The sequence below is a fragment of the Haliotis asinina genome, chromosome 4, assembly GCF_037392515.1.
Source record: "Haliotis asinina isolate JCU_RB_2024 chromosome 4, JCU_Hal_asi_v2, whole genome shotgun sequence".
NCBI lineage: Eukaryota > Metazoa > Mollusca > Gastropoda > Lepetellida > Haliotidae > Haliotis > Haliotis asinina.
Window position 1 is genome coordinate 40,198,946 of NC_090283.1, and position 13,907 is coordinate 40,212,852.

Below are 13,907 nucleotides of genomic sequence, written 5' to 3' on the forward strand. Positions count from 1 at the left end.
CAACGAATCCTTTATGAGTGCTGCACAACCATCTCTAGACCCAAAACGGACGGTCTTTACGTGAGCTTCACCACAGTTTTTACATTTAATGGAACTTTCAGTGCACTCTTCATACTTGTGCTTCCCTCCACATTTAGCACAAATATGATGAGAGTCCCTACACTTAACAGAAACATGTCCAAACGACTGACATTTGAAACACCGCAGTGCAGGAGGAACATATATTCTGTTGGGAAATCTCTGGAAGTAAATATCAGCATGATCGGGTAAGGACTGACCAGCAAATGTAAGCAAAACAGACTTAGTAGGGATTTTATCAGGTCCACGAGTCAGGCGCACAAAGGCGCATAGTTAAGGCAAAACAGGTTTTATTTCTTCCTCATTCATCTCAACATCCAGTTCAAGACCATAGATAACCCCGCGGGATCTCATGAGTGATTCAGGCTCGTAAGTGGTAACATAATGGCCACAAAGTTCTTTAATTTGCATAAGTTTTTGGGCAGCCTAAACGGTTTTTGCTGTAACACTAACATCCCCCCTGGCCATCCTCGTAATACTGATAATTTCAGTAGTAACCTTAGGCCCGCTTGGTCATCAGTAGACAAAGAGTTGTAGAAACGCCATCACAAACATCTGCCGTAATGATGACAGTGGTTGACTTCACCTGAACTAGCTCATCATAAATAAAAGTAAGATCAGACCATGCAGCAGTAGCAGCAGGTGGTTGCTTGCTTCACAACACAAGCTTTCTTAGAAGAACCACCTGGAATGCGACCGATCCGCTTCCTCCCAGAGGACACCACTTTGAAGTCACCTTCACAGTCCATGCTGTTTGATTGATCCACGAAAAGGAATAAAAGTAAAGTTTCAAGACACAACAAGCGTGGAGACAACAAAAAGGGGAAACCATAAACAACCAAGTATGTAAGGATACTGTTCAGTTTGCGCTGAAGCAAAGTCCCAGGCAACCTGTCTGCTGTGCTCTCACCAGTAGCAGCACGAGTTACCGATGCAGCCCGAGGTGTGCCTCTAATATGGAGGTCATTTATTATACCCGTATGCTTGCAACAAATTGTAAGCCATGACACATTGCTCAGACTAACATTCAGACACCTGGCAACAGATGATTGGTAATCTCCAGTATGCATTCTTTCAAATGGCGATGTTCCGTGTCGCAGAGCCAAGACGTGACGTAGTGATTTGACCTTGAAAATCCTTTAAAACAAAGACCAATATTAGAAAGTGATTTGTATTTTTTATTGCCAGACAGCGAATGACCTTTGTTGCACATTTTCAACTGGAAGTTGCATTCTGTTGCATTCTGACGCTGCCTTTCTCATCCTTGTAAGAAATCTCATCAAAATCAACATTTTCAGGTAAAATCGATTTTTTACTTGACCAATTGTCTAAAATAACGTTATCAACACTTTTCCCACATATTTTAACGATTGTTTGAGCACAATAGGTAATTAATAGATTTTAACAATGCAAAAATCGCCTATGCATTTATTTTTTTAGATAGTGCATATAACCGTAATTTAGTTATTAAGTCATTGCTGATCATACACTGGGAATCAATGACAACGCATATCAGGAATAAATGTCAGACTGACTTTTATTTCTCATTTGTCCAAAAAATACATATGACGGTTCAGGAAATGGCATTATGATGACTTGTTAACAGTACTGCAGTGTTTACAAAGGACTTCGGAAAATACAATGTCTTGGCGAGCACTTCAAAAACAGTTGATATGAGGACACAATTGTCAATGACACATCTCAAAACCCTGTGTGTCCACTTCGGGTAGCTATACAAGCTTGGATACTGCCAGGCTTTGATAAGCACAACCTGAAGCAATTCCGAAGATGGACAACGACGATGTGCCAATCTTGCCTTGTGACGTCACGTGGGACGTGGGTGGACTTGGCCACTTCCTGTTGCCCTATGACGTTGCTGCAGCATCGAAAGGGTCTTCTGGTTGATGTGGAATGATTAGCAACGTCTGCCTGTGTTTGGCCACCGTGCAGCATTCCATTCACTTTGCTTCTTTGGATGTTGGTCAACCGTGTCATCGTGAATGTGAATGATAGCCATTTCTCAACCTGTGCTTTATGGGAGCTGAGTTTGTACATTGCACGTGCATCATGGTTTTCTGTTCCCCAGCTGTGTTGTCGTGACAGATGCTCTTGGGTGCGCGTGAGATGTCACGTCCCTGTAATTTGTAAACGTGGGAATCGAATCTGAAAACGTCAGAAGTGTGCATTTTAACCATACGTTTTCACCAAATTGTAGTTTTGAAAACAGCAACATCTCCAAACAGAACTTAGTGTTGAAGGTCCAATATGCGTTTTAAAGCCTCTCAATATATATCGTGACAAGATGCGTCTGCGCTTCAGATTGCGGTAACCACTTGATCACCATGGAGATAGTTTATCCATGTCGTGACGAGTTTCTGCAGCCCATTAACTCCGGTGAAAAGAAACATAACAGAATCACATTACATACATACCTTAAGACCATAGTTGACAAAATAAATCGATAAAATAAGTTCAAATGTTACAAAACACTGTGATCACGCCCGTTCATTCAGTTTGTCAATGGGCGTTGGGACTACATAGTAAGCTCAGAAGAGTGAGACAGACAGTATCAGATAACCCCGTATTGTCCTTATATTTTGGTACATGACAACTGGAGACGTTACGTTGCATGTATGCACAGGACTGCGACCATCCGGTTTCATTCACTGAACGGTGACAATGATTTATGTGTAAGGAGAACATGATACCTGGCATTAGCTGTCGATATAAATATCTGTGACGTTTTATCAGCGATCTATGAATGTACTTGTGAATAGTATATAGTTTATCTTCTTCTTGAAGACATCATGGTGTCTTGTTCTGCTTGGATTCTGATTGTGGTTTACTTGGTATCTGTTACGTTCTCTTATGAAGAACTTACTGTTGATGGCAACTGTTCAGGAACTCTCCCGCAGAGAAGTTTGATGTATGGGGAAAGCCAGTGAGTAACATTATATTTTGGATAATTTATTCTTAACGGTATGTATCGATATACAATTATGATAGTCAAACGCAAACGTTTTGGAAACATACTGCAAAGACAATTTTTGGAAAGGCGATCTCTTTGGACGAACTCTTGGAAAAATAATCAGTACCTTACTTATTGGGTTACTTTTATTCTCTGACGCTGGAACTCCGCTCACGCCATTCGTGTTTATTTCTTTGTCGGGCCTTGTGTGAGCAACAACAGAAGTGTGAACTCAACCGTGACTTCGTCTTATATAGATCTCAGGCAACGCCAGTCAACGGCTCCATATAAACGTTGACAGTAACAACAGTTTAGAATGGACAGCCATCATATAGTATGGACATTGTGGACTGAAGTAGTTATTGCAAGTTTACTTATATTGACACTAGTCTATATATACAAAACGAAGTTAAATGCAGTTAACGAATTTTACTTCATTTGGTAATAAACATGTACCATACATTATATACATGGCGAAATCGAATGTAGTTAACACATACGCTTGCTTCACTTGGTAATAAACATGTACCATACATTATATACATGGCGAAGTCGAATGTAGTTAACATACGTTTGCTTCACTTGATAATAAACATGTACCATACATTATATACATGGCGAAGTCGAATGTAGTTAACATACGTTTGCTTCACTTGGTAATAAACATGTACCATACATTATATACATGGCGAAGTCGAATGTAGTTAATATACGTTTGCTTCACTTGATAATAAACATGTACCATACATTATATACATGGCGAAGTCGAATGTAGTTAACATACGTTTGCTTCACTTGATAATAAACATGTACCATATATAATATACACAGCGAAGTCGAATGTAGTTAACATACGTTTGCTTCACTTGGTAATAAACATGTACCATACATTATATACATGGCGAAGTCGAATGTAGTTAACATACGTTTGCTTCACTTGATAATAAACATGTACCATACATTATATACATGGCGAAGTCGAATGTAGTTAACATACGTTTGCTTCACTTGGTAATAAACATGTACCATACATTATATACATGGCGAAGTCGAATGTAGTTAACATACGTTTGCTTCACTTGATAATAAACATGTACCATATATAATATACACAGCGAAGTCGAATGTAGTTAACATACGTTTGCTTCACTTGGTAATAAACATGTACCATACATTATATACATGGCGAAGTCGAATGTAGTTAACATACGTTTGCTTCACTTGATAATAAACATGTACCATACATTATATACATGGCGAAGTCGAATGTAGTTAACATACGTTTGCTTCACTTGGTAATAAACACGTACCATACATTATATACATGGCGAAGTCGAATGTAGTTAACATACGTTTGCTTCACTTGATAATAAACATGTACCATACATTATATACATGGCGAAGTCGAATGTAGTTAACATACGTTTGGTTCACTTGATAATAAACATGTACCATATATTATATACATAACGAAGTCGAATGTAGTTAACATACGTTTGGTTCACTTGATAATAAACATGTACCATATATTATATACATAACGAAGTCGAATGTAGTTAACATACGTTTGCTTCACTTGGTAATAAACATGTACCATATATTGTATACATAACGAAGTTGAATGTAGTTAATACACGTTTGCCTCATTTGGAAATAAACATTCATCTACCAGAACCGATATAACGAAATTCAATGTAGTATTTTTAAACTTACTTCATTTACTTCGTCAGTAAACATAGAGACATTGTAGATCCACACCTTGCATTCCACAGATTAAGCGCTACGTGGTTCAGACTGAAATTCCTACACGTCTTGTTCCAGTTGACAACGAATGACTGAGTATTCATTTGTGTCTTCTTCAGTTTCAGAGGCAGCCTTTGACCTGCACATTGTATGGAACAGAATGTGCGTTTTATGCTTGGAGTCTTCTTTCCACGTATACATTAAGACCACAGGTCATCTCAGAATTTATACGTAACGATATTGTTGCTACGTAATAGGCGAATGTAATGCGGCGTATTATAAATATGAATGGAGTGTGATGTTTCATTTGTGAGGGAAATGTTCCATAATTCCGCATCCATTGCCTCAAAATAGTCATAATCATATTCTTACAAACACTAACTGTTCGCTTTCTTTAACATTCGGAATTTTATTATTAAATTGCTGATTGCCCGATACATGAGACTATGTGATGCAATTTTCGCCTTACTCCGTAAACTAGTGTGTGCATGCATACACACAGGGTGTAAAGGCAGTCTTCCACCACATCTGGAGGGTGACATCCCCGCTATAGCACCTTCTTCCTTGTCGGTACATGGACGGCTTATTGAAGACCCCGAAAGTAACAGCAGCCCTCAGATGACCATAGAATGGGAAGTGTCAAACACTACGGAAAGTGGTAAAACGTTACTGAGTATTATTATCATGTATTAAGCGTTTCGTTCAACAGTCAGTAGAGATGCTGGTGTTCGTGTGTAAGCGTTGAGATCTTCTGTGAAAATCTATCCAAAGACAAGCATAATCAAGACAACCATTTATCAGAAGGGGCGGTAGGGTAGCCTAGTGGTTTGTTCGTTCGTCACACCGAAGACCCGGGTTCGATTCCCCATATGGGTACAATGTGTGAGGCCCATTTTCTGGTGTCCACCGTGATATCGTTGGAATATTGCTAAAAGCGGCGTAAAACCAAAATCACTCACTCACTCACTCACTTATCAGAAGTGCATCTCGAGTTGCCATTGACATTTTGTTGTAACTATGAAATGTCTTAAATCTAATGCATACATGCAGACATGCAGACATACAGACACACACACACATACAGACACACACACAGACACACACACACACACACACACACACACACATACATACATACATACATACATACATACATACATACATACATACATACATACATACATACATACATACATACATACATACATACAGGCAAGCAAGCAGGCAGGCAGGCAGACAGACACAGTGTGCGTGTGCATTTGTATGAAGCGCAGATGGTTCATGTAAAAAAGACCATTTGCCGCATACAGGCTGAAATTGTGTACAATGGGAGTTTAGAAAGGCACTACTACTTTTCTATGTATTCGATGTTTATACAAGTGTGCTTATGTTTTATTTTGCAGGATCGGGGAATGGCCAAATTCGTGCTTTTCGTCTTGAAATACGGACGCATGACTCCAGCGATAACAGCTCTAAACTCTTTTGCAGGATATTTGATTTTCCTGAGTCTCAGTTCAATCTAAGTGGTACAAAGGTAACGCGAATTTTTAGCGCCATATTTCATTTTCACAAATCGCTACTGCAAAACAATAAGTAGCGAAAATCATATGAAATGTGTCTGCTGAAATGAAATGTTTCAGTTGGTATTTGAAAAGAAGTAAGTCCAGTTCTCTGACGGGTGACACTGAACTCAGCCCAGAAATATATATTCTATGTAACATGGAAAAAACATGGATCTTTTAAGAAGATCTTGATCTTTTTCCCGAATTGTAGGTTCTGTTTGCAAATGAAAAATATAAACATCGCCGAGAAACAAATTCCTCTAAGCCATGTCTTGCAGCTGAAGTTCCAGAAGACACTGGTTGGGTTCCCGGGCGGTTCACACTTGCTGTATCACCTGGAACTGACATCTCTTCCACGTCACTCAACAGATGCCAAACTGGCCAAGTTCTTTACACTGCAGCCGGTTCAAAGTATGTAATAACGCTTGGCCATAAATTAAAACCATTACAGAGATGGTGACATGACACGATAATGTTTGTGAGCAGCCTACCCAAAGCCTTTGTAGAACCGATATAGAACAGAAAAAGTAACTTTTGATTTATGGTAAAATGAATTAAAGAGTACACCATGTCATGGACGCATGATCTTGGAATATTTAGATATAAGATGAGGGCTACTGTCGTTGACTACAACAGCACTGGGTTGTCCGCATTCATGAAGCTGGAATATTTCCAAGTTCAGCGTTTAACAACATACCACCACCAACCGGTATCTATACATCTTTCCTTCTACAGTTGAGTGCTTAACGGAACCCGTGCGTGCAAATAAGGCTAACGTTGTGCCGATGATCACATTTTTCTCGAGGTGCAACACCATCGAGTTGGGATGGATTATGAAAAAGATACAATCGTCAACTGATGTAACGTGCCTATACATGCATGCGACGTATCTCACTTCAGCTTTTCTTTTACACTACACGTTACTACACGTTAAACCTCACTGGGCGGATTTGAAATCCCCCCCAACTGGGTTCCCTCATATGTGATGGTGGATGACTTAAACACAAGGTGGCGCAAGCACTTATTTGTTTCAGAGGGAATAGTTATTCCTGCCAGGGACTGGATTCCGTTTATATCCTATGATGAAGTGAATTTCACTGCGCCTGCAAGTATCGAGGTCAGATTCAGCCTAGCAGATCCGACATATGGCTTCAGACAATACAGCGTGATGCTGGTGTCGAAGAATGACAGTCTCAATGCAGTGGAGACGTGCATTATCTCGACTGATTCTAGTTACGTCTGTCAAGGCATGGTGAGCTGTTCGATATACTCTTATTATTTATTTATTTATTTATTTATTTATTTATTTATTTATTTATTTATTTATTTATTTATTTATTTATTTATTTATTTATTTATTTATTTATTTATTTATTTTGATTGTTTGTTGTTTGATTTATTCTTGATATTTCTCCCAGTGTTTTTTTACGTAACCATATGATACTCAGCGTTTTGATACCATTCTCGGGTGACATTAATTAAGTGCTTAAAGTGAGTAAAACTCTTTCTGAGTAAAATGGAAATACTACATGGAGGTTTTGCGTTTGTTGCAATGTGGATCGGATGACATTAACCCAGTGCATAAAATGACCGTCTTTCTGAAATACTGCATCGAGAAATACTGCATCGAGTAGATGTTTTGCTTTTGTTGCAATGCGGACTTCTTAACTGTTATATTGATGTTTCATCAGTATCTCATTTCAACTTTTCATTTAAGCCCCACATTCAGCTGACACAAATAGAAATCCACCCACATGGGTATCCTAGCTTGTATCGAGTACATGTTTTGCGTTTGTTGCAATGTTGACTTCTACACTATTATGATGACGTTTCTTTTCCAGAAAGTTGATCCTCCTTCAAAGGATGAGATCACAGTCTTGGCATCCTTCACTGGTATTGCAGCTGGACAATACGTCATCCATGTACGTTTTGAGCAACTATACTGAGGGAAACAAATAAGGGAACGTATCAACATGCATTATATCAATTCTCATGTTTCTTCTCAAACAGCACTTTGCAGATGATCAACCATGACGATGAGGTGATGTTGCCTGATTTGTTTACCTCAGAATATATATTACATTACACACTGGAAAACCATCATTATGAAGTGACAAAAATTTCTTCGTAGCCACAATAAATCCCTCCCGAGAGCAGAGTCTAATGTACAGTATCACTATGCCATGATCATGTATTTATGTCACAGTGAAATTATCAAGTGATCGTGAAGAGGCGAGCGTATCCTGTCCCAGGGTTGGTAGGCGGCCTACATTAATGAGGGAATATATAGCTGAGTAAGTTAAGCTTTACGCCGCAACCCGCAACATTCCGGCTAAATGGCGCCGGTCTCTAAAGAATCCAGTGATCAACAGGAAGAACATCGATATGCGCAACTGGGAACATATGACGTGTCAACCAAGTCAGCGAGCCTGACCACCCGACAAGCATGGGTTTTATGACGAGCATGGGTTGCTGAAGGCCTGTTCTAACCCGGTCCATCATGGGGGAGAAGATAGCTATAATGCATCCCATTTTTGTTTGTTTGTTACTTTCCGTTAAAACAGGCTGTCATTAATCTTGTAGTGATCGTGGTGATAGTGATGATGGCAACGATGATGATGATAATGATGATGATGATGTTGATGATGATGTTGATGATGATCGTCGTCATCGTCGTTATCATCAACATTATCGTCGTCGCCGTCATCATCATCATCATCATCATCAATAATATGCGTTATAATCTCATTATCCTTGGCAGATTCAGCCTGTGGACCCCTACAGACAGGATGACGTTAGATGCGTATGTTATTCCACCATTTTAAATGGAGTGAGGATATGCCAACCGTGTCTTGATACACGCTCCACGGTATTTACTGTAGGTGAGAGTGTAAACTTTGTCCATAATTCACACATCAAATTCAAATGAGACCTTTAAGTAATACGATAAGCAATAGTTTGAAATGCACGGTACATCAATATAACGACAGTGAATAGCATTTGCCAGGGGTTCAGTTGCCACACAGTATGTGACTTTAAGTAAGTAACTTGTCCTGACTAATTTTCCACTTGCCCTGATTTTTATGACATAACCACGATGACCTAATCATGAAAGAATAAATCAACTTGGTATTTGATGCTAAGATTTGGTGGACTATTTATTGAGAAGTGATAAATAGCAAAAAAAGATAACTCAACTTTATTATCATTATGGAATTATCGTTTTACTAGATTACTTTCCTTAGTGTAATCCTTACTTTATGTATTATTTTGATCCCACAGAGATGAACGGTTTTCTCATATTTCAGTTACCAATTCAGTAAGGGAACCACGTTACTGGTAACTACAAACGCCCGTGTTTGCTGCAGTCTCGTCCATGATCGGTACAGCCAATACTTTCTCTCCTGGTGTACCGTGTTCCAGTCTTGTAGTTTGTTTAGTACTCATTTTTTAAAAATGAATCATATTGTAATTCCGTACCATTCACGTATGCTCTGTCTAAATTTAGGAATCTGGAATCTTAAAGGAAAAAGCTCCTTGTCTAGATGTAATGAAATGTTTTTTATTTCGTTTGTCCCAGTTTCCAATTGCAATGCTCTGGCGAAAAAGACCCAAATGCAAAGATCGACACATTTCATGCTATTTCAGCTCTGGATTGTGTTTACACTGCGTAGTTGATTCCTATTGGAAGAGTATTATCCAAAACTCTGCTCATGTATTTATGACAGATCAGGAAAAATCTAACTTAGGGTCGGTGTTGAGCAGATAACACTGACATGGTGGATTCATCGCATTTAACACAACAATTATGTCTGTCGCGGCTGAGATAAAGCAGTGTGCATGTGTGAATTCTTTTGAGTGCAGTAAGACAGATGGGATAACATGATGCTTCGTCACATTACGGTTATACATTGAATATCAGCAAATTTAGTTCACAGCGTCCGAGAACTCAGTTACACACTGATTATCGACAAATGGTAAATTTTATTCACAGCGTACGGGATCTCATTTATACTTTAATTATCAACAAATGGAAACTCTAACTCGCAGCGTACGATATCTCAGTAAACATTAAATATCAGCAAACGGGAAATATGATTCACTGCGTACGGGATCTCCGTAATACATTAATTATCAACAAATTGTATGCTGTGGCGAAAAAAGAAACGCAAGCGTTCATGTTAATGTCCTCTATTTAAAACTTGACCCAAAAAAATTAAAAAAACAAGGAGAAAGCAAAACACAAAAACAAAAAGAATTGCGTTTCTTCTGCTCTTCAGTATATAATTGTACCGTGGGAAAGAATGAATGAGTTTTACGCAACACTCAGCAAAATATTAATGACAGCCATATCGCGGTGGTCACTAAATAATCGATTCCGGGCAAGACTATCCAGTGACAAGATAGACATCGATCGACATAATTGGGATATGATGACGTGCCAACCAAGTCAGCCTTGACAGTCTCTGCGTTGAGCCCAAGGAGCCATCTCTTACACCACGTCGTATAAATTTAAAATTTGTCTTTACAATACATTACTAAATTATATTCTAATGAATCTAACCCTGCCTATAACTGTGTGTTCAACCAAAAGAATTAAGCCATTTGTTTCTTCTGTCGGCATTGAGCTGGGAAGTATATCGCCATCCCGTCTTCCTACTTCGCCTCCTTGACAGTTGGTTAGGCCACAAGTTGACCTAACATTAACATCATTTTTAAAAAAACAGATACCAGTGACTTACAATATAAACAAGAATATAATTAATGAAAAGCTAAATATAGCAATTGCAAACCCTTATTTACAGATGGTTCCAAGGACGGTGGTGCAGTAGCTTGTGCCACTGTCATTGGATCCGGAACAATATCTTCTAGATTACCGAATAACAGCTCTATTTTCACAGGGGAAGCTAACGCCATATTAACGGCCATTAAATGTATTCAAAGACACCCTAAACATAAAACGTATATAATCTTTTCAGACTCTCTTTCTTGCCTTCAGGTTATTAAAATATTCAGTATATTAAACATATTTCAAAAATATTAAACATCCACTTGTAATAGAAATTATTGAACTGTATAATGATCTTGCTACTGGCCAATGCGGCATCGTCTTTTGTTCGTTACCCGGCCACGTAGGCATTTCTGGTAATATGATGGCCGATCTTACTGCCAAGGCAGCACACAAAAAATCTGTGACTCCACTTCTTAATCCATACTCTGATTACAAAGCTACCATTAGAACTTACATCCGTGATCTGATACCCAAGTAGGTATAAATAAATTACATGAGATAAAACCGTATATTGGTTACACCTACTTGGGTTGTCAGTCCAGATGTGAAGAGGTTATTTTACGACGATGTCGTATTGGCCACCCAAGATATACACATAAATATTTGCTTAAAGGTGAGGATCCTCCGTTTTGTATCCCTAGCGATGAAAGAATCACAGTCAAGCACATTCTGCTTGACTGTGTTGAGTATACCATCACAAGGGATCAGTATTTTAATTCACGAACTATGAACTTTTTAGTAGTATTAGTCCTCGTTTAATTATTTCATTTTTAAAGGAATTAGATTTGTTAAATGAGTTGTAAATAGATAAATATTTTATAACTGGAAGATTAAATTAGTAACTCAAATCGTTAGTGGCTGTACCCTCAAAGGGAGTTGAAGTACTGTAAAATAATTGTCCTCCTGAGAGGGTACTTAAGTCCCAACACATTTGAAGTAAATTTAAATTTTCCAGGTTTTTAATCGTAGAATTAGTGTTCTTTTACTGAATGGCTAGATTTGTCTAAATTGCTGACAGCTGAAGGGGTGATGTAAACCCAGCTAGGGTCCATGCAGGAAGCAAATGTACTGTATGTCCCCATGGTCCTTAGTATGGTGATCTACCTTCTGTTGCTGGCAACCTATAGCTCATTTTTATATTGTATTGTCCTGTGTAGGTACATTTTTTAGGTCTAATCACTAGTTTTACATTCTACTCTGTGATGTTCTAGTGTTTGTACTGTCCTTCGTTGACAAGGTTTTACAATGTATGTGCTATTAATTCATTTGTATTTTTATAGTGTTTATAATGTGTGCATGTTTCATTTCAGTATCAAAATGTTCTCGTCACGATGTGGCTGCGATATTGCCGATGTGACGTTAATTATTAAATCACTCACTCGGTTGTATGTATATCTGTATTTGTGAGTATTAAGATTGCTTATCACTAGTATGATACTATTTGAAAAAAGAATTGTATTCACGTTTTTGCATTGTCATCTCGAATAAAACACACTAAGCTGAAAGACTTGTTCAACTTCGACGGACACGTACTTTTACAATTATACAGCACACAGTGTTGATAATACACTTGAAAAGGTTATGGTTGTATCAGTACGGATATTACTGTAACGCTGCTTTTAAAGAGAAATGATAAACTTGTCTTTCATTGTATATATTTGTTGCCTGACTATAAAAGAAGTATGTGATGTAGGTTTACATATCAATTCAAATAACAACAATAACACACAAAGGATTGACAGTGGTAGTGCAAGTATAAAAGCAAGATACTAGAGGCAGGTATTAGTAATCAATCGTACGACCTTGAACATGTGCAGGGCGTTGTGGTGAATGATGATTAATTTTCAAAATTCTATGGGATAGGCCCATATACAGCCTTAGAAAATTCCAACCAACAAACCCCATCTTGTGATTTTCGATAAAGCCAATGAATTCATTCATATCCGTGAATATTTTGACAGCAACATGATTCGCAAGTTTCCGGAAAAGCATGCTCTATATGCGGACCTCGCTATCGAAATGTCTCGCTTGCATCCCGAGTACACTAGTAATGTCGTCAGCTTCAACATTGTTCTCGGTGCCTTGGTTTGGTACCTGCTAATCTCTTGGCGCAAATCCGGAGAGTGCCTGGGTTCTTCACAGGCTACACAACCCTACTGACACTAAGCAGAAGGCCGCAGTGTTTGGGAGTCTACAAATACACCTCAAGGTTGTTGGTGGGTTCAACTAGGTAGGGCTTGCTGGGAGAGGAAAGTTGTTGGTGGGTTCAACTAGGTAGGGTTTGCTGGGAGAAGTCCATTAGCTCTTGGCTGCGTATAGAGGGAGCAACAGTCTTGAGTTCATGATGAACCTTACAAGTCTGACTGTGCCAGGATCACCCGAATCCTCTCTACTGCATTTCCATCTCAATCTATGAAATAAAAATAATTATTCAGAACATTTATAACACGCCTTTACATGTTTTTTTTCTGCTCAAAGGATGCTCTAATCTAATTATTATTATCCCGAATAAGCCGAATTCCCAGTGAGGCGCTACAAAGTTAATAGTTACATGACATATCCTACCTGGTACCCATTAAATATCAAAGTTCAAGCATCCGAAGTGTGTCGGTATTTTCCGACACATTGATTCTACCATTCCCTAAGGCGTGAATGAATTTGTGAAAATGGCATATGGTGGAATTCATGATAGACCATCCAGCAATATATCAACCTTGGTGTCAACCATGTTAGCGAGCCTGATCACCCGATCCGGTTAGTTGCC

At 38.6% G+C, this 13,907-nt stretch overlaps 1 protein-coding gene across 1 annotated transcript; it reads left to right on the forward strand.

Moving 5' to 3' along the window:
* Positions 1-2,965: 2,965 nt before the first annotated feature.
* LOC137280929 (uncharacterized) lies at positions 2,966-9,280 on the forward strand (the record flags this gene model as incomplete). Its single annotated transcript, XM_067812113.1, has 8 exons — positions 2,966-3,019; positions 4,909-4,951; positions 5,292-5,447; positions 6,193-6,323; positions 6,630-6,762; positions 7,386-7,603; positions 8,193-8,273; positions 9,113-9,280. Coding segments are annotated over 8 exons (984 nt in total), but the record flags the coding sequence as incomplete, so codon positions are not given.
* Positions 9,281-13,907: the final 4,627 nt, after the last annotated feature.